The following is a 27,365-nucleotide window of genomic DNA, read 5'->3' as shown; positions in this document are numbered from 1 at the left end:
TCTGTCTCTGAAGGCAGCTGATAACTGTCAGACGGCTCTGGCCCCCTCTCTGCCTCCGACACAGAGCCCTCATCAGAGCCTTTCCCAGACTAAAGGACTGGCCCATTTTCCTCCCCAACCTCCTCACTGTCCAAATCTGTTGCCAGCTCTGCTGGCAGGCCACAACGCCACCTACATTTAAAAGACACAGGCCAGTCTTTTGAAGGCAACAAAGTCCATATTTTGGGCAAAGAGGATTGCCAGTTTGAAAGAAGGGTTAAAGAGGCCATCTACTGTACGTCAAAATTGAACAGCCTTCTCTTAACAGAGCGGGAGAGATATGACATCATCTATCCCCAATCTACAACACAGTCTTTCAACAGTTCCAAGAAGGCTCCACACCAATTTGCACCACTCAGGTGACCCTAACAAGTGGACCCTGACAAGGTAAACCTACAGGTGACCTTAACCACCCACTTAAAAAGATGCAAGTGACCAGCTGTCTGCAAGGAATATAAATCCTTCCATTCCCCACCCTCCAGTCAGAGCTGAAGAAGGTTCTTGGATGAGAAGTGAAACGTCTTTAAACCAGAAAGAAAAAACAGAAGGTCCAATTGGCTCTTGAAAAAAAGCACCTTGGGAACAACCATGGCCTGGAGGACTGATAATCTCCATAGACACTCAGCTCCCAGAATTCCACAGCTATCATGTTGGGGATGTTGTCTGGATCTCAAACTGAAGAGCAAAAGGTTCCTGTAGTCTGCAGTTTTTCTGGAAATCTGTTCATACTCCCACACCATTCGAAGAGTGTCCACCCCAAAATGTATAGCTAAAGGTCTATAGAGATTGTCAGTCATCCAAAGGTGCTTTTTCATGAGTCATGAGTCAACAACACAGACTCGTCCCCAACAATCTGTGCAGGACACAGGGCAGAAAATATCCTACAGCCAAAAAGTCTCTACACCCATTTTCACCACTCAGGTGACCCTGAAGACACAGTTAAACCTCCAGGTGGCCTCAACGGCTGACAAAAAGAATGCAACTGATCAGCTGTTTGCAAGGAATATAAATTCTTCCGTTCCTCAACATCCGGTCAAAGCTGAAGAAGCTTATTGGATGAAAAGCGTAATTTATTCAAAACAAAAAAACAAAAAAACAACAACAACCAAGAAACCAAGACTCATGAAAAAGCACCTTTGAGATACAAGTCTTAAAGTTGCCACAGCTGGAGACTCCTGCTTTAGAGCTTATTTAGAAATTAACTCCATTAATGGAACAAGAGGTAAGAGTTTTGGCTGCAGGAACCCAGTTTATGGAAACAGGTAAATAGGAATTAAAAGCAGATGCCTCCAACTCACTTGCTGCAGAACAAGAAACAAGAAATAAAATGTGCTGTGGAAGTGTGGATTGGGGGGGTCCCTTCCAGCTCTATTCCGATTGATTGGTTGATTGATCTGTTGAGCTGAAGCTTTCTTCTGCAGACCTCTCACCTGTTCTTCCCTGGTTTCACAGAGACAATTGATGGAGTCATCTTGATTTACATCTTGCCTTCCTCCTCAGTTGCATATTGAAAGCATCTGAATATAATTAAAATACAGAATGCAAGGCTCTGTTAAATCCAAAAGGGGCACATTGTAAAGCGGGCAATGGTTAGGAGTTGACCACGGCTTGCAAATTCATCCTGCAGAAGTAACTCTCGAGGCCAGCGGCTTGCAAGAGGCATTTGGATACACCCCCCCCCCCCGTGAGAATATAGGATCTCGTGGGCTTGAGATATGATCCAAGAGGATGGACCTTTTTTTTAAAAAAAGGTGGTTTTTATTAAACATTTTTACCTTTAAAAACAAAAAAAAGATGCAACAAACAAAGAAAACAAAACAACCCAAACTTAACCATATAAAATAGTTGTACAGCCTTCTTTATCACCATTCATGTTTAGCCTTTATAGTTTACCATTCTACATTGCCTTCCTATCAGTTTTGACTTCTATAATCATGTAATAATAGTTGTACTAACACTTGTAATACTATTAATTGTTCATATCGCCCTTATATTTTACATTGTGCTCAGTACTTTAAGTTTGATAGTAATTGCTAACTTTAATTAATTTTTATTCAATACTCGTTTGGGGAAAAAACCACACAAATTAAGACTTCTATTTCCTGTTTTGGCTTCTGTTTTCTAGCCACATAAATTCTATTCCATATTTTATAAAAATTCGATTCTTCTCTTTCTTTTAGTTCCATTGTCATTTTGCCCATCCAACACAGAGGTGGGTTCCTACCAGTTCGCACCTATTTGGTAGAACCGGTTCGTTAAATCTACCGAACCGGTTAGAAGAGGTTCCACCAGTGGACCCGGAAATCAGGCTACAACTACAGAAGAGGTTCCAAAAAATGTTGAAACCCGCCACTCACACACACACACAGACACACACACACACACACACACACACACACACACACAGAAAGAGAAAGAGAAAGGAAGAAAGAAAGAAATAAATAAAAAAAGAAAAAGTGAGAGAGAGATGAAAGAAAAAAAGGAAAAGGGGACAGAGACAAAAGAAAGGAAAGAGAGAGAGAGAGAGAGAGAAAGAAAGAAAGAAAGAAAGAAAGAAAGAAAAAGAAAGAAAGAAAGAAAGAAAGAAAGAAAGAAAGAAAGAAAGAAAGAAAGAAAGAAAGAAAGAAAGAAAACACATGGCCTGCAAGCCACTCCCACCAGGTCACATGGCCGGCAAGCCACTCCCACAAAGGAGGCCACACCCACAGAGTAGGTTCGAAAAATTTTTGAAACCCACCACTGATCCAACAGGATGGACCTTATACACGTCTCTGTTTTTCTTTGCACAGACACCATGCTGAGGCATCTGCGGGCAATGGATGCCATGAAGAGCTTCTCGGAATTCCGCCAAGAGGCCAGCATGCTCCACTCACTGCAGTACCCCTGTGTGGTCTCCCTGACTGGGATCAGCATCCACCCGCTCAGCTTGGCCTTAGAACTGGCTCCTTTGGGCAGCCTGACCACTGTACTCGCAGAAAACTCTAAAGGTAAAAGGAAGATCTTCTCACCAGACATGTCCATCATGGAATCTTTAGCCAATATTGCACAGGAAGTCTTTGACTGATGACCCCAATGGAGCCCAAAATTTCTGTGAGAAAGTTGTTAAGTGAGTTTTGCAACTTTTCTTGCCACGACTGTTAAGTGAATTCCTACAATTGTTAAGTTAGGTTGGTTCCCCTCGCACACATATGTGCTAGTCCTTCCCAACTCTAGGGGGTGGTGCTCAGCTCCATTTCAAGGCCAGCGCTGTCCGAAGACAGAGCACTGTTACCTTCCCACCAAAGGTGGTCCCTATTTTTTCTACTTGCATTTTTACCTGCTTTCAAACTGCTAGGTTGGCAGAAGCTGGGACAAGTAACGGGAGCTCACTCCGTTATGTGGCGCTAGGGATTCGAACCACTGAACTGTCGACCTTCTGATCGGTTGTTAAGTGAATCTGGCTTTCCCATTGACTTTGCTTGTCAGAAGAAGTGATTGCATGATGCTGGGACATTGCAGCCGTCATAAATATGAACCATTTGGAGATGCTGCAATGGTCATCAGTGTGATAAACGGTCATACGTTACTTTTTTCAGGGCTGTAACTTTGAACAGTCACTAAATGAATGGCTGTAAGTTGAGAACTACCTACACTTTCAGACTTGCAAGATTCTATCAATGTAGCTTTACAATAAAACAAATGAGCTCATCTGGTCATGTTTACTGTCTGATTTATCTGGTGAGGTCCCATCAATCTTGCAAATCTAAAGGTTCATCCTCCCGCCATCTCCTTTATAGCCTAAGAAACTAAGGAGAATGTTCTGAACTTCTTGTCTCACTTAGTATCCAACTATGGGCTATACTGTATCTTATCTAAGTCGTAGCATCTCTTCACCTGAACTCCCAAGGTCTTCCCCACATGCCATTACACTATTAGAGGTGGATATTAGTGTAGTTGACAATCAGATGGTCAAGTTTGAAGCGTGCTTTTGCTGTTGCAACCATTATTGCTTTTCAGCTTGCCAATGAACCAGGTGGGAGGAAAATGTGAGTTGGAATGTAGGATCCAAGAAGACGAACCATAAGAGCCAAGGACACTTTGGCAAATGTTTGCCAAAACCAAAGGCTTTTTCTCATAACAATACAGTGGCATTCAATTGGACAATGCATTAATAGCGGGTAGGAGAATCCTATACTTTAATTAGATGGGTTTGCGCAGGAATTAGCTAGATCTGGTTTTGCCCTCATCAGTGCCGAAAGGATGTACTCAATAAAGCTTGGCAATCAGAGATTGGATTGTCTCAACCATGCCTGCTTTGGTGGGGTTCGTCAGTCAGTCAACGTTGACACAGATGGTCTTTTCTCCCGTCTTTTGCTCTAGGAGCTCCCTTTGTGCCTCTGGGGCCTATGCTGACCTTCAAGATCACCTATCAGATTGCCGCAGGCCTGGCCTACCTTCACAAGAAGAAAATCATTTTCTGTGACTTGAAATCCGACAACATCCTCGTGTGGTCTTTAGACGTGAAGGAAAGCATCAATATCAAACTGTCCGACTATGGGATTTCTCGGCAGTCCTTCCATGAAGGAGCTTTGGGGGTGGAGGGCACTCCTGGCTATCAGGCTCCAGAGATACGACCTCGCATTGTTTACGACGAAAAGGTACATGCATAGAAGGTGCCATGACAGGCTCTGCCATCCAAACTACAATTCATGGGCCATCTATTAGCCAGAGTCAAGATTCTATTTCCCATCAACATGACAACAAGTGAAGCTACCATATTTTTCGGAGTATAAGACAGACCTTTTTCAACCAAAAAAGAGGGTGAAAATCTGGGTGTGTCCTATACACTGAATACAACATTTTTAGCCTCCCGAAACCTCGCCCCCTTTGCAAAAATGGCCACACATAGCCCTTAGGAGGCTTCTAGAGTGCTCCTGAGGGCTGGGGAGGGCAAAAATGACCCCCACCAGCCCCCAGGAGCACTCTATAAGCCTCCTAAAGGATATGCATGCCCCTTTTTTGAGAAAAAAGACGGCCTGTTTTTGCGAAAAACGGGCCATTTTGGGGAGGTCTGCAGAGTAAAAAACCTTTTTAATTTGCCTCTTTAAAATCTTGGTGCGCCTTATACTCTGAAAAATATGGTATATATAGGAGCTGCGGTGGCACAGTGGTTAGAGCGCAGTACTGCAGGCTACTTCTGCTGACTGCCGGCTGCCTGCAATTTGGCAGTTCAAATCTCACCAGACTCAAGGTTGACTCAGCCTTCCAACTTTCTGAGGTGGGTAAAATGAGGACCCAGATTGTTGGGGGCAATAGGCTGACTCTGTAAACTGCCTAAGGCTGTAAACGCACTGTGAAACAGTATATAAGTCTAAGTGCTATAGTTGTATGTTCTTGACTGTTCAATCTTTTTTTCCGCAAGCAACTTTTTACCTATTTCTTGTCCCTGACTTCAACGTTAGGACACACAGAGAAACAACAGTGCAGTTGAGTCTGACTCAGATTCCACTCAGTCTTAAATGGGATTTACATCCGCTTCATGTTGAAATGTGACCTCGTCCTTTTCTCCAGTGTCTCTTAATTTTGCGTCTTAATGTTATTTTTCCCCCTATTAGGTTTTTTCCCCCCTTTGCACTGATTGTTATTCCAGACTTTGGAAATAAAAGGAAAGCCAAAAAGTGATATATAAAGGAAGGGGCAAACAACCTGGTGAAATACAATTCCCACAATCACCTGCTGGTTGAGGCTGATGGGATAGGAAGCTTTGCAGAGTTGATACTCAACTTTCTTGCCTTCCCCACTGCCACGAATCTCAGTTTCTCTGTTCCTTTTGCTCTGGTTTAGGTGGACATGTTTTCCTATGGAATGGTGTTGTATGAGCTGCTGTCGGGGCAACGACCCATCCTGGGACAGCATCAGCTGCAAATTTCAAAGAAACTCTCCAAGGGGATTCGGCCCGTCCTGGGCCAGCCAGAAGAAGTACAGTTCCACCGACTGCAGGCTCTCATGGTGGAATGTTGGGACACCAAACCTGAAAAGGTACAAGAGGATTTTGGAGTTTAGGCTGCGATGTCCGATGTCTTTTTATTTTTTTAGTTTTTATTTTATTTCAATGCAAACAATCCATCTTCCATCACAGAGCGTGTCGTCTGGGTACAAGTATTTTGTGAAAACAATTAAAATTTATAGTCATGTTCATTATTTAATCTATTCTTGGCTTAAAATATTAGAATGTGTAGAAATGAATAGATTAACTGGCTATTAAAGAGAAAGAGCAAACGGATTATTATACAATTTGGAAATTGTTTTATCGATGGTTAGAGACTAGATAGAAGTATTAGTAGTAAAAGGAGTTGTGTAAAATAAAGGTACCAATAGTTAATATAATTAATAGAGTTAAATAAATCATGAAGAAGGTTGTTATAGTGTTAGACATTTAAGGGATTGGTAATTAAGTCTGATATCTTTCTGAGCTTAAAGTAAGTTAAAAGAACACAGCTAGTCCATCTTGGCCAGCATTCTATATTTCTCTTCCTTCCTTCCTTCCTTCCTTCCTTCCTTCCTTCCTTCCTTCCTTCCTTCCTTTTTGATTTTTTATTTGTCAACAAGTACAAGGAAACAAGTATGAAAAAACAGGGGAAAAAATGGCACAAATAAATGGATATAAATAAGCAAAATAGCCATAAACATATAAAAAGAGTACATATAAATGGAGATAGTGAGACAGGTTCAGTAGGCAGGTTGGTGCGCTTATGCAGGCCCCCTTTAGGGACCTCTTAAGAAACGTGTAAGGTCCACGGTAGACAGTTTTATCTACCCACCTCGGTAGATATTGTATATCTAACAGTGACCAACTGAATTCTCAGGGGAAACCCTAAAGAGAAGATGCCCTTGAAGAGCACCCGGAGGCTTCAGCTGGTCCAGAATGCGGCTGCGCAAGTTTATCATGGGGGCACCTAGGTGCTCCCATATTACACCCCTTTTAGGCGGCCTGCACTGGTTGCCGATTGTCTTCCGGGTGCGATTCAAGGTACTAATTATGACCTTTAAAGCGCTCCATGGCCTAGGGCCAGGATACCTGCAAGAGCACCTACTGCCACCGGTAGCCTCCCACCATCCAGCGCAATCCCACAGAGTTGGCCTCCTCAGGGTGCCGTCGGCCAGACAGTGTCAGCTAGCGACCCCCAGGGGGAGAGCCTTCTCTGCGGGAGCGCCTTCCCTCTGAAATGAACTGCCCCCAGAGCTTCGTATAATCCCCGACCTCCGGTCCTTCCGACGCGCCCTAAAAAGTTGGCTTTTCCAGCAAGCCAGCCTGGCCTAAACAAAACAAAATAAATTATTGATCATTGTTAATTTTAATTCAATTTTTTTTTTAAATGTTAGTGTTAATTCTAATTGGGTTTGTTGGGGATATTCTATTTAATTTTTTTTAAATTTTGTATTATGTGTTTCTTTTAATGTTGTACGCCGCCCTGAGTCCTTGGGAGAAGGGCGGCATATAAATCTAATAAACCAAACCAAACCTAAACCTAAAATGAGGATCCAGGGACAAGATGCTGACTCCGTAAAACCACTTGTAGAAGGCTGTAAAGCACTATGAAGCGGTATATAAGTGCTATTGCTATTGCTGTATAAACTTCATTCCTCAAGTCTAACCTTTCTTTTTATACAGCGGCCCCTGGCCATTTCGGTTATAGGACAAATGAAAAGTCCTTCCTTTGCCACATTCATGTACTTCTTGCCCTGTGGGAAACAGTCTGTCTTCTCTTCCCAAGGACAGGACCACACCGTAGTATTCTGGGATGAGAAGGAAGATACTAGGTTGGTATTAAAAAAAAAAAACCGCAAACTTTTTCTTGTGTTCTGCAATGTAAATAAATTGTTCACTCGATGTTTCTTGAGCTGTGGATAATGATGCTGTCAGAGTTTGTTGCAGAAATCACATCCAGAAAGCGCACACACAGATAACTGATTCAGCAGGATTCATTGTTCTTTATATACATAATAACACATGACTAAATGTACAATACCAATAGTGGATTCGCCAACATGGTGGTAGTTACAGGCAAAACACAGGCAGAGGATAGATTGGTTTCCAGTTTCAATTCAGTGGGCAGACTACATTAGTTTTCTTGCACAGACTCAGAGCTACATAGGTAAGCCACACCCAAGCTCCAAGCCATCTGGCATGGCTCTCAGTCACCAAATAGTTCCCATTGGCTGACCTTGTTGCTATGTCCTATTCCAGTTCATGAATATGCTGATAGATGCTTTCCTCAAATACTGTATGAAGGGCTTTTTTCTTCACTCTCTTTTCTTATCATAAACACTGTGATTTGGGGCGTCCTTGGTGCTCTCTCTGAACTTGGGGGTTTTCTTGCAGACATTTCATTACCAAACTAGGTAACATTATTAGTTCACCGTTGATATTATCTAGTTGGCTAATTAAATATCTACAAGATAACCACCAAGCTCAGAGAGCCTCAAGGACCCCACAAGTCAACCCTGAATGACGAATGTTTTCTTTTATTGATATCTGTGATTTGTTTTGCTCTCATTCCCAGACTAAAAAATATTACCGTAATTGATTAGATTACCCTGCCTGTAGGTCCTGGAGAACATGGCCTTCAGGTTAATGGCTGGAAATTATAGGTCTTATTTCTCAACTCATATGGAGGGCATCATGGTCCATTTGTTCCCCATTAGTAGAAGAACATGATCTAGGGGGGCATTAGAAAAAGAACCATCTAGGTAGCCAAATGGTCTTGAAATAAATGTTTTCACATTTTGAACCTTCCAAATTTGGCAACTTGAGGTATCCATACTTTCCTCAAAAGGGTTTCTTAATCTTCTTTAAGTTTATATATGGTTCTTTATGTTATTCTGTTCTATTCTGTTCTGTTCTAGTCTAGTCCAGTGTAGTCTAGTCTATGGTTCTATATGTTCTTCTATTCTATAAGTTCATATATGGTTAACTGAGCCACTCCGGCAAAGAGACATGGTGGCTCAGTGGCTAAGAAGCTGAGCTTGTCGATCAGAAATGTCAGCATTTCAGCGGTTCAAATCCCTAGCAGCATGTAACAGAGTGGGCTCCCGTTACTTGTCCCAGCTTCTGCCAACCTAGCAGTTCGAAAGCACGTAAAAAAATGCAAGCAGAAAAATAGGAACCACCTTTAGTGGGAAGGTAACTGTTAGGGATGTAATCTTAATCTTGGGATGTGTGTGTGTGTGTGTGTGTGTGTGTGTGTATAAGCCATGATTGAAATAATGTATCTGTCACTTTAAATGCTCAAGTGAGATGTGATTGGATGCTGTTGCTTTAATCAGCCATAAGAGGGAGTAGGAACTACTACGGTTTGTTCCTGGTTGTTCCTGTATGTTCTCCCTGCTTGTTATTGGAGTTGAATACTGTATATTGGATGGTGGCTACTCAGTATGTTAGTTACCTGTCTACATGGTGAATCGTGAGTTGAGCATCTGTAAACCAACGTGTTGTATCATAGACTGTGTATATAATTCAAGACTACTTATCATTTGTTTTGGAGAATGTTTATCCTACTTTATTTTTGTTAAAACAAGTAAAGTTATCCTTGTTTTAACTTCGGCGGCTGTGATAGATAGTGTGACTATTGAGCGGCACATTCCTTGCTGCCTTCTGCTACTCAACTCTAGTCTCCAAAAGGAGATATACTTAACAGTAACAGCATTCTGTGCACCTTTGGCATTTAGTCATGCCGCCCACATGGCCAGGGAGATGTCTTTCGATAGTGCTGTCTCTTCGGCTTTGAAACGGAGATGAGCACCGCCCCCTAGAGTCAGGAACGACTAGCACGCATGTGCAGGGGAACCTTTACCTTTACCGAAGTTCATTACAAATTCCCTGATATCATTTTGTGCTAACAAAATGACCATTATATACAGAACTAAGGTAAATTGACCAGGTTGAGAATAACGGATTACTCATTTTCAACTGGTTTCAACAATCCCCATTCTTCACTGTTTTGTGGTGCTTGTGTTTGTGTGTTTTCCTGCAGGGCAACAAACCAAAAGAGCACATCTGATTCAAATCCTTAGCTGCATAATGTTTTTTTTGTCTCCAGTCTTTTAAAGATGTCCAGTATTCAGTGATTAAATTTATGAGTTCTTTGTGGTTTTCCCTTGCAAACAAAAACAGTATCATCTTGGGGTTTAATGGGAAAAAAACAAACTCTTTGTTCCTCTTTGGAAAAGTTATCCTCATACATTGTTTGAAGAGAGGTCTACAAACATTATGGATAATCTTAACTTAACTTCACATTGGGTTACATACATAAATTGTGAGCATGGAAGATGCGCAGCCGGACAAAAACCAGAGTTGGGATAGTGCAGAACTTCAGTGCACACCATGAGATTTGCTGGATGGGCCAAGCACCCTCAGTCAGGAAAACAAAGATTTGGTGTTCACACTGGGGGCAAAAAGAAAAGAAAAGACTGGATAGTCACTTGTTTGAAATGATATAGGGGGTTGGACTAGAAGGCCTCCAAGGTCCAATTCTATTCTGATAAAATACGATAAAAGATGCAAACAATAATGAAAAGAACCTAAGAAAACTAAAGGCTAAGATTGCTTTACTCCAGAGCTACTATATATATCTATGTATATGAATTTTGATCCTACAATACAATCTAATACCAACTGAACTTAAAGAAAAGAAATTGGAGTAAAAAGTGCATGCAAAAAGAAACAAAAGAAAAAGAAAAGTAAGAATATAATAAAGATATTGTGCTATCTATTTATTATCTTTATTTGTCTGTCTATCATCTATCTATTTCTATCTATCAACTATCATCTATCTATCTATCTATCTATCTATCTATCTATCTATCTATCTATCTATCATCCATCCACATTTATCTCTCCATCTATTCATCATCATCTATCTAATAACTTCCAAACCATCACAAATTTAAACAAATTTACTTTCTAAAGTTATACATTCATTTTTTCATCCCATAGCCCATTAGTTATCCATAAACAAATATGTAAAATGTCATCTTTTCAGTCTGGTATCAGCAGAAAGTCCCTAAGTATTTCTCTTTTAAATGTTACAACCTCCGCTGGTTTCCTTTGCAGATCCTGATATTGCATCCACAGTTATTTTGCTAAATTACATGTCTTCCCTCATCTCTCCAATGTGAGGGAACTGTGTTCTTATATCAGGAGGAGGAATAATAATCTCTCTATATAAAATGGCTCTCTCTCTCTGTGTGTGTATGTTCCAGCATAACTCTGGAATGTCTCAAGCAATTTCAACCAGACTTGGTACACAGATGACTTACTCTCTGGAAACAAATACTGTAGGGGTAAGACACCCCTAACAGTGTGTCTTCTGTTAGTATACAGCCTGTTGTGGCTTAAAATGGCTTCTACCATACTGCCGTAAAATGGCTTCTACTGTACCGCGCAGTGGAGTTGCCATGATAATGACTTCACAGTACTCCACAAGGAGGCTCCCTCTGGTAAGGGGGAAAATCCAACATTAGTAATTACGTTTGGTCCGGGATTATTTTTGAGAACAAATGTATGGATTAGGATAAATAAATACCCGGGCAAAGTCAGGTTATCAGCTAGTAAGAACTAAATGGTGACCACAGGAACTAGTGTAGTATGATGGTTAGGGGGTTGGACTAGGATGGGGAGAACCACATTTAAGATTAGCTATGAAAATCTAATGGGCCATTTAGTCTTATTTAAGCATATTTTCCATTTCACATATGGAAAAATAAGAGAAGATAATGCTTCTCCTGGGAGAAAAGGCCAGGTAATAATCTGATCAATAAACTATGATGAGATGTATTTTTTAGGGGGAAAAAAGATCCAAACCCATACAGAATTGTGATTTTTAATGGCTTCTCACTGAGGCCGTCCTGCTATTGATGCCGCCTTTTGATTTAATTCCCCTTTCCTGATTTCAGGAACTACACCGTAGTAAACACGGAGAAAGGATTCGTAGAGGTTTCCAAAATGAGTTGCCCAGGAATGAAACTATGCTGCCAGTTGAAACTTCAGAACTCTCTTTGGACTGCAACGGAGGTATGTCTCAACCCAACTGTTCCGAATTTGACCTCTTTTCTTCTCTGTAATAAGGGTTGGCCATGCACCTTGCTAAACTGATTCTCAAGTTCGTCAGACGTAGAACATAAAGTCATAAGGCTGGAAAGAACTTTGGAGGTCTTCTAGTCCAATCTTCTGCTCAGGGTAGGGGACCTTACACTTATCTCAGTCTATTTGTCTGTTTTTTAAAAACCTCCATTGATGGAACACCCATAGATCCTGGAGGCAAGCCCTTCCATTGATTAATTGTTTTCACCGTCAGAAAATTTCTCCATATTTCTAGGTTGGATCTTCTTTAACAAGCTCCCACCCAATATGGGAGGCAGGCCAAAAAAAAAAGCATAGCATAGCATAGCAAATTAAACAATGAGACAGGTAATAGACAATAGACAATGGTTAGATCTTCTTTTTCTACTCTTTAGCATTGTTTGGTTTTGCCTTTCTCCTTCTTTTGTATTTAAAGCATAGCAACTATAAGGCAAGAAATGATGGTTTCCTTTTTCCTGGGGTTATTTTGAGTGGCCTGTCTCTCCCTCTTCCCCCCTCGCCTTCTTATTTTACTTAGTCTTCTTTTTTCTTATACTTTCTGTTGTTTTTTTGAAATGGGACAAATTTGAGCTTATAGGGGTCTGACTGTCAAATAAGAAAGACAGAAGTTAGAAAGGAAGAGATATTAAAAGAGGAAATCTTAAAAAGGAGAATTGCTAACGCAGAGGATGTTAAGTATCATTGTGATTATATTACTATGTTATTGTACTACTACTATTACGGCAGTGGTGAAATTCAATTTTTTTTTACTACTGGTTCTGTGGGCATGGCTTGGTGGGCATGGCAGGGGAAGGATACTGCAAAATCTCCATTCCCACCTCACTCTGGGGCCAGCCAGAGGTGGCCTTTGCCAGTTCTCTGAACTACTCAAAATTTCCACTACCAGTTCTCCGAACTATTCAAAATTTCTGCTACTGGTTCTCCAGAACCTGCTGGATTTCATCCCTGTTTTATGGTGATGAATGTTATAACAAAAATGAATACTATGGCTGATGAAACGTTACTGTACTCAGACCAAATACTGTTTGATGAAAATTGGATTGAATATAAATAAAATCAATAAAATCGTTGCTTTTTGTCCTTACCTCTGGTGCTCTGGAGAATAAGTCAATCCCCTTTTCTCTGTGACAGTACGATTGAAACTACTCCAACCAAGGTTTCAAATGAGTAGCTTGCATTCCATATCACTTTTCCTCCTATATTCTCTTCTTAACAAGAAGATGGCCAAGGAAATAAAAAATGTTGACTTTTCTTGGTGTTTCCAGATGAAACACTTTTTATTCTATCAGTGTCTTGCCTCTTTGATGGAATGCTAAAATCTATCTTAATAGCATCTCATCCGTCGGGTTTCCCCATCACAATTTGGTTTGTCAATTCAGAAAATAATTCTAAAAGAGTGCAAAGTGGAATGTTGCATGATTCTTTCCACCGTTTAAAATGACCTCGTTACAATTAACTACTGCTGACTTTTTCTCTTTAATCCTGACTTAGTAAGAGATTCTAAATCAGTGTTTCTCAACCTTGGCAACTTGAAGATGTCCGGACTTCAACTCCCAGAATTCCCCAGCCAGCATTCGCTGGCTGGGGAATTCTGGGAGTTGAAGTCCGGACATCTTCAAGTTGCCAAGGTTGAGAAACACTGTTCTAAATATTAGAAGACTTATTTTTTCCTAAAATATCTTTAGTGCAATTTAAGAAACGGATACGTAGAAGTTTTACCATTAAAATATTCGTCAATATTGAGAAACATAACTCTACCTTTTTCTTGCAAACTGTTACTCGGTATTTTCATCCTTGGAAAAATGATAGTGTAAACACTGTTTAAATCCATTTTCTTTTGATCTCTTACAGGACCAGAAGATTTACATATATAGTTTACAAGGGATGTGTCCTCTGAACACACCACAGAAAGGCATAGACACTCCAGCTGTTGTCACCTGCTTTCTTGCAGTGCCTTTGCTGGAAAAGGTAAAGCAAAAGAGATTTCAGACGCCAGGCAGTCACAACACACCAGAAATAAAATTTGAATTTTATTCTTTATTTTTTATCTTCAGAATAGCTGAAGATAACCGAATGGATGTCAATTTAATGGCAGAATTAAAGCAATACCTCCACCTGCTGATAGGTTGGGGAATTAATTAAGCCCCCTGTTTCGTGCTAGTCATTTATCTGAGACATAAATTTTGGGATTAAGTCAGGACAAGATTTGAGGGTGGTGCTAGCATGTTAGGGTAGATGTGGATATGACATAATGGAGCTGTAGATATTGTAACGTTGAAAGGAATCCACACAGTAAGATTCTTATAGAACAGAACAGAACCGAATAGAATAGAATAGAATAGAATTCTTTATTGGCCAAGTGTGATTGGACACACAAGGAATTTGTCTTTGGTGCAGATGCCCTCAGTGTACATAAAGAAAAGTAAAATAGAATACATTCATCAAGAATCATAAGATACAACACTTAGTGATATTCATAGGATACTAATAAGCAATTAAATTATACTAGGAAACAAATATAACAATATAAATTGAAGGATACAAGCAACATGGTTATAGTCATAAGTGGGAAGAGAAAGGTAGTAAGAAGGAAGAGAAGAATAGCAATAGCAGTTAGACTTATATACCGCTTCATAGGGCTTTCAGCCCTCTCTAAGCGGTTTACAGAGTCAGCATATTGCCCCCACAGTCTGGGTCCTCATTTTACCCACCTCGGAAGGATGGAAGGCTGAGTCAACCCTGAGCCGGTGAGATTTGAACAGCCGAACTGCAGAACTGCAGTCAGCTGAAGTACCCTGCAGTGCTGCATTTAACCACTGTGCCACCTCGGCTCTCTAGAATAGAGAGAATAATAGTAATATAGTCTTAGTGGGTAATTTGACAGTGTTGTAGGGATTAATTGTTTAGCAGAGTGATGGCATTCAGGAAAAAAACAAGATTTGAGGGTGATCCTAGGATGTTGGGGTAGATGTGAGCATGACATAATGGAGCTGTAGACTACGAAGATATTGTAACATTGAAATAAATCCATAAAGTAAGATTCTTTTAAGCATATTACTTCCTATAGTAATCAAGATTTTGTTTGTTGGTTTATATCCCAGCTTTATTAGTACTTAAAGTGGAGAAAAAATTCCCTCTCCTATTTCCCCCATAACAAAAACCCTGGTCGGGCTGAGAAAGGGGACAGGTCACTCAGCTGGCTTTCACGGCTAAGGTGGGACTTGAACTCACAATCTCTTGCTTTCTGCTGCCTTGACCACTAGACCAAACTGCTTCTCTTTGCCCACTTTGATTACTTTTTACTCTTTGCTCACTTTGGCCAGATATTATTACTGTGACAAAGCCTGTAGAGGGCCTAGTTTGGAGTTGCACCAAAAGAAGAGACCAAACACTATAATGCATCTCCTCCACAAATGGAAAACAAGTATTACTTTGCAATGCTCAAAACTTTGGTTGACATGATTACACAATAAAAAAGTTTCTCTTTAGATTGGTTACGTGGGTTTACTCAAAGACTGAACTCTGCAATAAATAAATATCTAATTAAGGGTTTCCTTATTGTTTGGCCACACTCTAGATTTGAAGGTTACTGTAAATCTTGATTAATGAAAAATATAATTCTTGATGAGAACTCAAATTGCTATGGCTCAGAAGTTGCATTCCTTCAGCTCTATAATATATGGCATGGCCAATCTTCATTTACCAAAATATCAGCAGAATCTAGTTTTTATCATCATCATCATGTCATCATCATGTCTTCTACTACTACTACTACTACTACTACTACTACTACTACTACTACTACTACTTCTTCTTCTTCTTCTTCTTCTTCTTCTTCTTCTTCTTCTTCTAATCCTCCTCCTCCTCCTCCTCCTCCTCCTCCTCCTCCTCCTCCTCCTCCTCCTCCTCCTCCTTCTTCTCCTTCTCCTTCTTCTTCTGCCATATCTGTCATCGAATGTTGTTGGCGATCCTATTTTTGTCAACAGCTGCACGAAAAAGTCCTGCTGAGTTTTGTCCAAACCAGTCCCTTAGGTTTTGAAGCCATGATGTTCTTCTGCCTGGACCTCATTTGCCTTTAATCTTTCCCTGCAGGATTAAGTGAAGGATGCCGTAATTTTTGGGGTGTCACATTGCATGTCCAAAATCCTCTAACTTTTGCTTTTTAATGGCTTTGGTGATTTCCCTTGGCTTTCCCAGGCAGCTTATCACCTCCTCATTTGTTATTTTGTCAACCCGGCTTATATATAGCATGTAACATGTATCATGTATCATGTCATCACCATTTACTAATAGTATTTTGGTATTTGGTATTTATTGTACATTTATAGGCCGCCCTTTTCCCTGAGGGGACTCAGGGCGGCTTACAATAAAAGGGGAAAGGGAGTGTAGGACAAATACAAAAAGAAATGTGAACGAGAATAAATCAAACAGTAAAACACAACATTCACTCGACATCGGGAGGGGCGAAAGTAAAAACTTAATAGTAACTACTTGCTTTTCTGGTTTTATAATTTATGCTTTTTATAAGCCTGGGTTTTATTGCTATGAGTTATTCAGAGTTTTTGTTTTAAGTTGGGCAGCCATATAATCTGTTAAGTGTCACTCTTCATACTGATGACCATATTTTCTATCTCAGTCACTGACCTGATCTTCTGAATTTGCAGCGAATGTCTCACCCTTTATTAGGATGAGAAACAGTCTATCCTGGCCTTTCCTTCGTTAATTCAGCAACCATGAACAGAATTAGTTAGTTAATTAATTTATTTATTCAAACATGTACAAGATAACAAATATAGGTATGAACATACACATGAACAAAGGAAGTAAATACAGATAAATGGGGACAGTAGGACAGGGACGGTAGGCATGCTGGTGCACTTATGCACGCCCCAGTGGTGGGTTGCAGGTGGCGTACCGAAGCCTGCCCGGAGCACCGGGTACCGTTCCAGTACAGTGCTCTGGAGGGCCCACCCACCCGCCCGAGCTCCTTACCGTGTTGTAAAGCTTTTGGTGCTTCCGCGCATGCGCATGGCGCCTACAGCACCTGCACAACGCTCTGCCGAGCAGAGCCAAGGTGGCGCAGTGGTTAGGGTGCAGTACTGCAGGCCACTTCAGCTGACTGCTATCTGCAGTTCAGCGGTTCAAATCTCACCGGCTCAAGGTTGACTCAGCCTTCCATCCTTCCGAGGTGGGTGAAATGAGGACCCAGACTGTGGGGGCAATATGCTGACTCTGTAAACCGCTTAGAGAGGGCTGAAAGCCCTATGAAGCGGTATATAAGTCTAACTGCTATTGCTATTGCTAGAGGCTTGCGGAAGCGACATTTGCAGCTACAATGCATGTGCGCGCCACGCACATCCATGTGGGTGACACTGGGGCCATTCCAACTATACTGGTTGGAATGGAATCTGGAACCCACCACAGGTCCTTTACGGACCTCTTAAGAATGGGATGAGGTCCACGGTAGACAGCATGAGGTTGAAGCTGTGAGGGTTCGAGGATGAAACAATGGAGTCAAGTAGAGCATTCCAGGCATTGACCACTCTGTTGCTGAAGTCGTATTTTCTGCCATCGAGTTTGGAGCGGTTTCCCTTGAGTTTGTATCGATAGTTTGTCCATGTGTTATTGCGTTTGAAGCTGAAGAAGTCGTTGACAGGCAAGACATTATAGCAGACAATTTTGTGTACTATGCTTAGATTGGACCACAGGCGGCGCAGTTCCAGATTGTCCATGGTCAAAATTTCAAGCCTGGTGGCATAGGGAATTCTGTTGTGAGCAGGGGAGTGGAGTACTCTTCTTGTGAAATACCTCTGGACCTGCTCAATCGTGTTAATGTCCAACATACAGTGTGGGTTCCATGTGAATGAGTGTATTCAAGAATTGGTCTGACGAATTAGGGAAAGAAAAAGAGGTTATAACAGTCCTGGTTTCAATTCTCCTTCCCCCCCCCCCCCCCAACACTCCAAAACTATTCTTAAAAGGCATCTTTGGAACAATATCTTACTTTTAAATGTCTTTGGAACTAAAAAAGTTTGATCAGCTGGACTTTTGCTAGGAATGTTAAAGCTGTTTAAACACAGCTTTGTTTTCCTGTATGGCTCATGCAGAGGTGGGTGGAATATGTGGAAATTCTGCCTCAAAAGGTAATTATTTTTCCACTCCAGATCTTACAACTGTGTATTTTCTTTCTCCTTTCTTCACCGGGAGTCTGTCACAGAGGTTTTTCTAGGGAGGCTCATAGATTATTTCGGTCTGAGCCTACTTTGTCTATCTTTTTTTTTCTCACACTTTTTATTCATGTTATCCCCTGGTGGATATTTTAAACGCCTTCTTAGCAAGATAGATTGTTCTCTCAAAGAATTTTTACATTAGGCTGTGAAACAGCAGGAAAGCATTATTTAAAGATATATTGAAATGATGGTGCTATAACGATACACAGCAAGATTAATCACTTGCCGTATAATATTTGGTTATATCCTGATTGTACAAATACACCTTGAAAATGAAGATTGGTGAATTTCAAGCTTTCTTTTAGCTTTCATTTCAATTGTTACCCCTTGATTTCTATCTTCTTTTTTGTGCCCTACTCTGGATTTGTTTGCCTGGTCCAAGGTTCATACCGTGAAATTTATTTTTAATAGATTGAGAGAGTCCCCATTCTGCCTGATTGTTTAATTGGAGAGCATAGCATCTGCCAAAATATCATAGAATAGAATAGAATAGAATAGAATAGAATAGAATAGAATAGAATAGAATAGAATAGAATAGAATAGAATAGAATAGAATAGAATAGAATTCTTTATTGACCAAGTGTGCTTGGACAGACAAGGAATTTGGCTTTGGTGCATATGCTCTCAGTATACATAAAAGAAAAGATACATTCGTCACAAATCATAAGGTCCAACACTTAATGATATTCATAGGGTACAAATAAGCAATCAAATCATACTAGGAAACAATCAATATAAATCATAAGGATACAAGCAACAAAGTTACAGTCATAAGTGGGAGGAAATGGGTGATAGGAATGATGAGAAGGCTAATAGTAATAGTAATGCAGACTTACTAAATAGTTTGACAACGTTGAGGGAATTATTTGTTTAGCAGAGTGGTGGCGTTCAGGGAAAAACTGTTCTTGTGTCTAGTTGTCTTGGTGTGCAGTGCTCCATAGCATCGTTTTGAGGGTAGAAGTTGAAACAATTTATGTCCAGGATGTGAGGGGTCTGCCTCTTTTTGACTTGTGCAGTGTACAGGTCCTCAATGGAAAGCAGGTTTGTAGTAATTGTTTTTTCTTCTCATCTAATTATCCGTTGAAGTCTGTGTCTGTCTTGTTGGGTTGCCAAGCCAAACCAGACAGTTGCAGAGGTGCAAATGACAGACTCAATAATAATTCCTCTGTAAAACAGAATCAGCAGCTCCTTGGGCAATGACCTTATGCAAGTGACCTCATTGTGAATATTCTGCATAACTGCTTTATTATCAAAATTATCTCTATGCATGGGAAATGGGTATGATTCCTTGCATCCTCAGGATTCTGAGTAGATAAAAAGACATGACATATGTCAGATTGTTCACAAGTGATGCCCTCCAGACTGGATTATAGCTCTCTGGATTTTCTTCCCAATATATAAGGATTGTAGCAGATGGAAGAAGGCTACAGGTAATCCTCAAGTTATAACAGTTTGTTTAGTGGCTATTCGAAGTTACAACGGCATTGAAAAAAGTGACATGGCCATTTTTCACACTTCTGACCCTTGCAGCATCCCCATGGCCATCTGATCAGAATTCAGATGCTTGGCAACTGGTTCACATTTATGACGGCTGCAGTGTCCTGGGCCGTCACGTGATCCCCTTTTGCGACCTCAACGGGGTTAATCGCGAAGCGAGGTTGACTAACTTAATAACTGCAGTGATTCATTTAACAGCTGTGGCAAGAAAGGGTGTAAAATGAGGCTAAACACATGTAACAAATGTCTCACTTACTAACATCAATTTTGGGCTACCTATATTTTGTTTCTTTATGTGATATTACATTACGTGGGTTAAAGAATTATTAAGAAAAACGAATCAGTCCGTCAGTTAATGGTTATTACAGTCAAAGACCAGAGCGAGTTAAAAACTCAAGGAATAGCCAGTTAAAAGTTCTGGGATAAGATAATAAATAACAAATAAAATCTATATTAAAATCATAATTGGTGGCCAGATTAAAGAAGTAAAAAGCAGATTATTACTAATATTGGTTATTAAGAAGAAATCAGAAATTGCCACCTACTTTAGGAAGATAGTACTAGATGGCCCTTTGAGCTTTTATGGGTAGTCCTCAACTTACAAACAGCTCAGTTAGTGACCATTTGAAGTTACAATGGCACTGAAAAAAGTGACTTATGACCATTTTTCACACGTATAACAATTGTAGCATCCCCATGGTCTCATGATTTACATTCAGTCGCTTGGCCACTGTTTCCTATTTATGACTGTTGCTGTGTCCTGGGGTGCCGTGATTCCCCTTTGGCGACCTTCCGATAAGCGAAGTCAGTGGGGGAAGCGGATTCACTTAACGACCGGGTGACTGATTTAACAACGGCAGTTTTTCACTTAACCAACGTGGCAGGGAAAGCCATAAAAGGCAGCAAAAACTCACTGAACACATTTCTCACGTAACAACATATTTTTGGGGTCCAATTGTGGCCGTAAGTTGAGGATTCCCTGTACTCTGCTCAAAACTATAAGTCAGTAATGGCTAAACTTTTTGTCCTCGCATGCCAAAATAGCACACGTGTGCGTGCTCACACCCACAATGCAATGTGCACCACAACCACCCCCAGTGCATGCGCATGCAACCCACCCCACGCATGCACACGTGGATTCCCCCCATAGCAGGAGGGGGGGATTATTTACCCTCCCCAGACCCCGAAGGCTTTTCTCGAGCCTCTGGGAGGGTGAAAACGGCCTCCCCTGGGCTCCAGAGGGCCTCCCTGCAGCCTCCTGGCACCAAAAATGGAGCATGGGGGAGGGGGAAGTGCTGCACCCCCCTGCGCTCCCCCCCCCCGGCACATGCAGAGGCATCTCCCGCATGCACAACAGACCCGAAAATCAGCTGGCCGGCAAGAGGGCCGCACTCTTACATGGTGAAGCTGAACTGGGCGACAGCTCGTCTGCCCAAAGAAAGGGCTCCGGGGGCCACCTGTGGCGCATGTGCTATCATGGTTCGCCGTCAAAACCTTGATCTCATATTTTTCTTTGTCTACCTTTAGAACTGCTACATGGTCCTGGCTGGCTTATCGGATGGACTGATTGCAGTTTTCCAAGTCACGGCTGGTGCCCTGCAGGACAGTTGCCGCTATCTTTGCTCCCACACGGCAAACCGTTGCTTGTTCAATATCGGTGATGACGACCCCCGCCAGAACCCTTACTCTGTGAAAGCCATGGAAATGGCCAACAGCGGGGCAGAAGTCTGGTACAGCAATGGCCCTGGTATCCTCATCATAGACTGCAAAGCTATGGAAATCACCAGGCGACTGGAGCCCTACAGTCCGCCATCCACAGTGGTATCCATTGCGTGCAGCTCCGATTGCAACGGGGAAGAAGTGACCTGGTGTTTAGACGATGCCACCAACTTCCTGCTGATGTACTATACCTCCAGCTATCAGCTCTGTGCCCGATACTTCTGTGGGGATTGTAGCCCCCTGAGGGACATGTTCACCGTTCAACAACCTTCAACCTTGATTCCTACAACACTAACGGCCGACAGGCAGGTGGCCCCTGAGAGCAGCTCTTTGGCCAACGTGAGCATCCTTCAGAGCCGAGAACTTGGCACTCAAATACTAAATCATCAGGACTCCCTGACAGACTACTGCTCTATGTCCTCTTATTCGCCATCGTCTCCTAACAGGATGCTGAGATCTTCCTCAAGTTTCCCAAGCTCCCCCGCCAGTTCGTCCAGTACACCTTTCTTGACTGACTGTGAAGAGCTCAACAAGCTTCCAGAGCCAAACCTTCCTTCAGAGAAGATCGAAACGTCTCTCCAAGCTGTACGGATCCTACCTGTAAAAGATCTCTTGTGGATTCCCAGGTAAATTGGGTTGGGAGCAGGGGTGGGCTTCTGTAGGTTTTCAGGGGTCCCGGAGAACCTCTAGCTAGCATTCTGTGCTGTTCGGAGAACCCCCAAATCCCACTCCTGGCTGGCCCTGTCCACCCTTTCCTTCCCAGGAGTTCCCACTCAGCAAGTTTTGGCCTTCCCAAACTTCCGATAGGCCCATTTTTCAGAGAGCCTCCGGAGCCTGGGGAGCCCATTTTCACCCCCCTGGAGGCTCGAGAAAGGCCTCCGGAGCTCGAGGAGGGCAAGACCACCCCCTTCACTGTGATACAGGATGCCGAGTAGGCCACACCCACCATGGCCACGCCTACCTAGCAACTAGGCAGAGAACCCCTTGCTAAAATTTTTGACACCCACCCCTGGTTGGGAGTTCCAGTGAGCCCAGTTTTCAGGGTTCCCTTGAATTGAGAGAGATTGCTAATTGTTTACATGTTCCCATGCTTCCAGATAAATTATTTTGGAAAATCATGACACTCTCAGTAAAGTTTCAGCGCGCGCACACACACACACACACACACACACACACACACACACACACACACAACTTAATTGCATCTAGAACCATAGCAATTTCTGAAGTTATCATATTCTCAAGATAAATTGTGTTGGGAACCCTAGGGAATGCATGGAATTTAATTGAAAGACTGCTTATCTCCTTCCCTCGCTATTTAAAGATTTTATTATGGTGATATTTTTCTTAGATTCCCGTCTGACATTCTCATAGTTCAAGGAGCAGAACAATACTAATGTTCAAGATTTCATGCCACAAAAAAATGGCTGGTGATCCAGATTAGATAAATTCTTTAAAAAGCTTATATAAACCTAAAGTTCTTTTTTCCCAATGTTTACTGAATCCTGCTGGTTGGAGAACATTCATTGAGAGGGGGGGGGGGTATTCTCTTTTTTATTTTTCCCTTTCAAATTCATTCATAGGTATACATTCCTATAATTGCTATTTAACATGTCTATTCATCATTAATCTCTATACTCATTTTTACGTGTGTGTGTGTGTGTGTGTGTGTGTGTGTGTGTGTGTGTTAGATTTACAACCCCTGGTATGCCCAAATATGGGAGGAAGATCACTACTTCCATTCCCTGTCCTTCGGCTCGTCACAAGTGACCATCCAGGCAGAAACCCAATATTTTTACTGTTGCCTTTTTGTTACATTTTGTTGTATTTGTGCTGATAAATAAATAAAGGGAGACTAGTATAGATCTATTTCAAGCTATTTAGCTCTCATCACCCTTACTGGGATTTGAACCTGGGCTATATTACATACTAGGCAGATATCTTAGCCATTAGGCCACAGGCTCTTATCCGTTATCAGCAAATATATATATATATATATATATATATATATATATATATATATATATATATATATATATATATATATATATATATATATATATATATATATATATATATATATATATATATATATATATATATATGCCACCCTGAGCGTCCATCTTATTTTGCAACAATCTTACTCCTTCTATCTTCTCAACCTCCCTTCTCTGTCTTCTTCTTTCCTCCTCTCCTTCCTTCTTTCTTCTTCCCCTCTCTTTTCCCTCTCCTCCACCCTTCTCCTCTTTCTTACCTCTCTCCTACTCTTAATTACTTTTCTCTGCCTTACCTTTTCTTCTTTTCCCTTCTCATCTCCCCTCCTTTCCATTGTTGCCCTTACTTATTTATTTTCTCTGATGAGTTCTCGGGGTGGTGTTTCAGCAATCCAAACTTTATCTTTTCTTACAAATAATTTTCTCTGTTTACATTTTATTTATAATATTAGTTCCACTTATGTCATTTTCCACTTGTATATTTACATTTTAATGTTTTCTTATTTCCCCTCCTGTTAATTTAATAATGTGTTGTCTGATTTATTTATTTCATGCTTTGTTCCTTTCTCTTTATATCTATATATTTATATCTTTTTTCAAGCCAATCATAAAATCGGCCCATGTCCTATAGTACATTGATTCCTCTTTGCCCTTTATTCTCAATGTCAATCTATTCATTTCTGCACAATCTAGTATCTTCTTTATTATCTCCCATTCTGATGGGATTTTATCTTCTTTCCAATTTTGTGCAAATACATTTCTAGCTGCTGTTATTATTGGTACAATCAAATATCAATCTTCTTTACTATATTTCTCTGATAGAATACCCAATAAAAATACCCTTGGCTTAAACTCTATGGGTTGATGTATCATTTTCTCTTTTTGAAAATAGCTTTTTGCATCCCTGCATGTCCACCACATATGATTATATGATCCTGTTCTTTCATGCCCTACTTTTGGGTTTTGTGTAAAGATCTACTTGCCCACTTTGGGGAACAAGATGGTGGAGTAAATAAAGTCTGGATTTGATTTTTCCATTATTAATGGCTGAATTAACACTTTTTCTGAATTAACAGAAAAAGCGAATCTATGAATCTGGAAATCCCAGTTAGGATCTACCCCTTCCATAAACTCTTCTCACCTACTTTCCTTCTGATGTACCCCGAAGTCCATAATCAGCTTTTTCTCCATTCTAGACAAGGTGGTGATATCATTGTGATTGGCTTGGAGAAGGAAGCCATCTCTCAGCGGGGAAGAGTCATCGCTGTGCTGAAGGCTGTGGAGCTGACCTCCTATGGGTAAGGGTAAGGGGGAACTGGAAAGACAAATGATGCTGGGAGGGACTCCACGGTCAAAAGGTTAAATTTAGGCAGGGAAATGGAAAGGCTGCTCAGCAAGGATTATGCTCTGCACCAAGACAAAACTTAAGCTAAAGTTGACTTCATAACAAGTTGTGATTGAAGAAAATGTACGTATATATCTATCAGATGCGAAGTACCAGGACCACATGTTAAGCTCCAGTTAGTCTGATGTATTTATTGCTCAGGCCTATACACAAGAATATAGTCAACTAACAGTCATCACTAAATTGATGCTAGATAAGAGTCATCTGAATTCAAGAGGGGTTCTACCATTTGTAGAAATGTAATGACTCTAGGCTGATTACTCTCTTCACTCCGCCCCTCCAGGCTCTGCCTGTCCTCCTCCTACAATACCATGCTAAAAATGAGAATGAATCTGAACTCCTTCTCGCTTGGAGAATTGACTTCTAGAAATGGTCATCTCTCCTCACCCCCTTCATGCAGCATGATGCAAGCTTTGGAGAAGGTTTGGCATGGTCTAGAAGACCATGGAACAGAACATTCCAGACTTCTCTGGAATGGTCCATTCCTGGATTGACCTGGCTGTGCATATCCATTGACCTGGCTGTGCATATCCATACTAAAATGTTACATATCTAGACACCATTGATTTATTTCTATGCCAAGGAAAACCCTCTGCCCTACTGAGAACTGGGTGCATGATGCAAATTGTATACTTTGATCACTGCATGTGTTATTCTGGATTTTTAAATCAGCACAACTGTGAAAAAGGAAACATAGGACGGTTGGGCATTTGGCCCATAGGACTCTACCAAATCCTATGGACCCACAATTTATGAGAATTATCTAAACCTCTGGTGGATGTCAGATTTCTTAATCCTAGAATATACCGTCAATTAGTTAAGCATCATGAAAGGTGAAGATCTGCCATTTGTACATGAAAGCAATAGTCACTACAGATAGTGCTCAACGTCTGATCAAATTGAGACCCAAATTTCTGTTGCTAAGCGAGACACTTGTTATGTGAATGTTGCCGCATTTTAGTAGAGTCTTTATTGTCATTGTACAAAATAAATACAATGAAATTTTACAACCTTTCTTGCCACAGTTGTTAAGTAAATCGCAGCAATTGTTAAGTTAGTTAGTAGCACTTAGCAACAGCACTTGGACTTACATACCACTTCACAGCCCTGTCTAAGCGGTTTACAGAGTCAGCCTGTTGCTCCCAACAATCTGGGTCCTCATTTTACCCACCTCGGAAGGCTGGACGGCTGAGTCAACCTTGAGCCTGGTGAGAGCCGGCAGTCAGCAGAAGTAGCCTGCAGTACTGCACTCTAACCACTGCACCACTGTTAGTAACAGAGTTGTTAAGTGAATCTGGCTTCCCCATTGATTTTGCTTATTAAAAGATCACAAAAGGGGATCCCATGACCCCAAGGCACCACAACCGTCATAAATATGAGCCTGTTGCCAAGCATCTGAATTCTGATCACATGACCATGGAGAGGCCGCAATGGTCATAAGTATGAAAAATGGTCATAAGTCGCTTTTTTCAGTGCCTTTGTAAATTTGACCATTCCCTAAACGAATTGTTGTAAGTGGAGGACTGCCTTGTTCTACCAAAAAATTTCCTTTGGTAAATCAACTCGTGTTTTATTTTTCAGGACCCTGGTTGATGCTGCTGTCCTGGCCAAAGACCGGGTTGTGTGTTGCTTCCGCAATGAGTTGATGGAATGGTGCGTAGCTCTCTGGAGGAGTTGGGGAGCCAAAGACTTTGATCTCTTCTACCAATCGCATGAAGACTTAGGGAGACTGGAAATTTCCCTGCGCAAGAGAAGGTAGTGTCCGTAGATCAGGGCCCCCGATTAGAAAACTGACACCCTTTGATGTCTTGAAGACACCCAAACTTTTCTTTCAAAAAGGGAGTAGCAGCTCCCAGGTTCTGCTGCTAAGAGAAACCAAAGAGGACTTCTTCTTCTTCTTCATGCATTTGGATTCCCAGCCACGTAACTATCAAACGAATGTCCACATCTTCCTCCAATCCCTATCTAACAAAATGAAATTCAATGTAGAGAAAAGTAAAGTCCTACATTTAGGTAACAAAAGTCAAAAGTACATATACAAACTGAGTGAGACCAGGTTTACTAGCAGTGACTGTGAGGGATCTTGGAGTCTTAGTGGACAACCAGCTAAATATGAGCCAGCAGTGTGCAGAGGCAGCCGAAAAAGCCAATGCAATCCCAAGTTGCATTAACAGAGGGATACAATCAAGATCAAGGGAGGTACTAATGCCACTCTATAAAGCCTTAGTAAGACCACACCTAGAGTACTGCATCTAGTTTTGGTCACCACAGTATAACAAAGATGTTGAGACGCTAGAAAAAGTGCAGAGGAGAGCAACCAGGATGATTAGGGGACTGGAGGCTAAAATGTACGATGAACG

The 27,365-nt window shown here is 41.3% G+C and overlaps 1 protein-coding gene across 6 annotated transcripts in view; it reads left to right on the top strand.

Annotated features, from left to right (window-relative positions):
- The window catches only part of LRRK1 (leucine rich repeat kinase 1), a 93,527-nt gene extending 66,494 nt beyond the window's left edge, over positions 1–27,033 (top strand). For all 6 annotated transcript variants that reach the window (XM_032232623.1, XM_032232624.1, XM_032232628.1 and 3 more), the window contains 9 exons: positions 2,829–3,026; positions 4,399–4,676; positions 5,863–6,057; positions 7,691–7,839; positions 11,974–12,091; positions 14,012–14,128; positions 21,415–22,232; positions 24,797–24,898; positions 26,587–27,033. In XM_032232623.1, coding sequence (XP_032088514.1) covers positions 2,829–3,026; positions 4,399–4,676; positions 5,863–6,057; positions 7,691–7,839; positions 11,974–12,091; positions 14,012–14,128; positions 21,415–22,232; positions 24,797–24,898; positions 26,587–26,764 — 2,153 coding nt within the window. In that variant the 3' untranslated portion in view covers positions 26,765–27,033. The remainder of the gene's footprint in view (positions 1–2,828; positions 3,027–4,398; positions 4,677–5,862; positions 6,058–7,690; positions 7,840–11,973; positions 12,092–14,011; positions 14,129–21,414; positions 22,233–24,796; positions 24,899–26,586) is intronic.
- The last annotated feature ends 332 nt before the right edge of the window (positions 27,034–27,365 follow it).

Source organism: Thamnophis elegans, chromosome 16 (assembly GCF_009769535.1).
Source record: "Thamnophis elegans isolate rThaEle1 chromosome 16, rThaEle1.pri, whole genome shotgun sequence".
NCBI classification, from domain to species: Eukaryota; Metazoa; Chordata; class Lepidosauria; order Squamata; family Colubridae; genus Thamnophis; species Thamnophis elegans.
The sequence above is the reverse complement of the archived record's forward strand: the minus strand, read 5'-3'. Positions and strand labels throughout refer to the sequence as shown.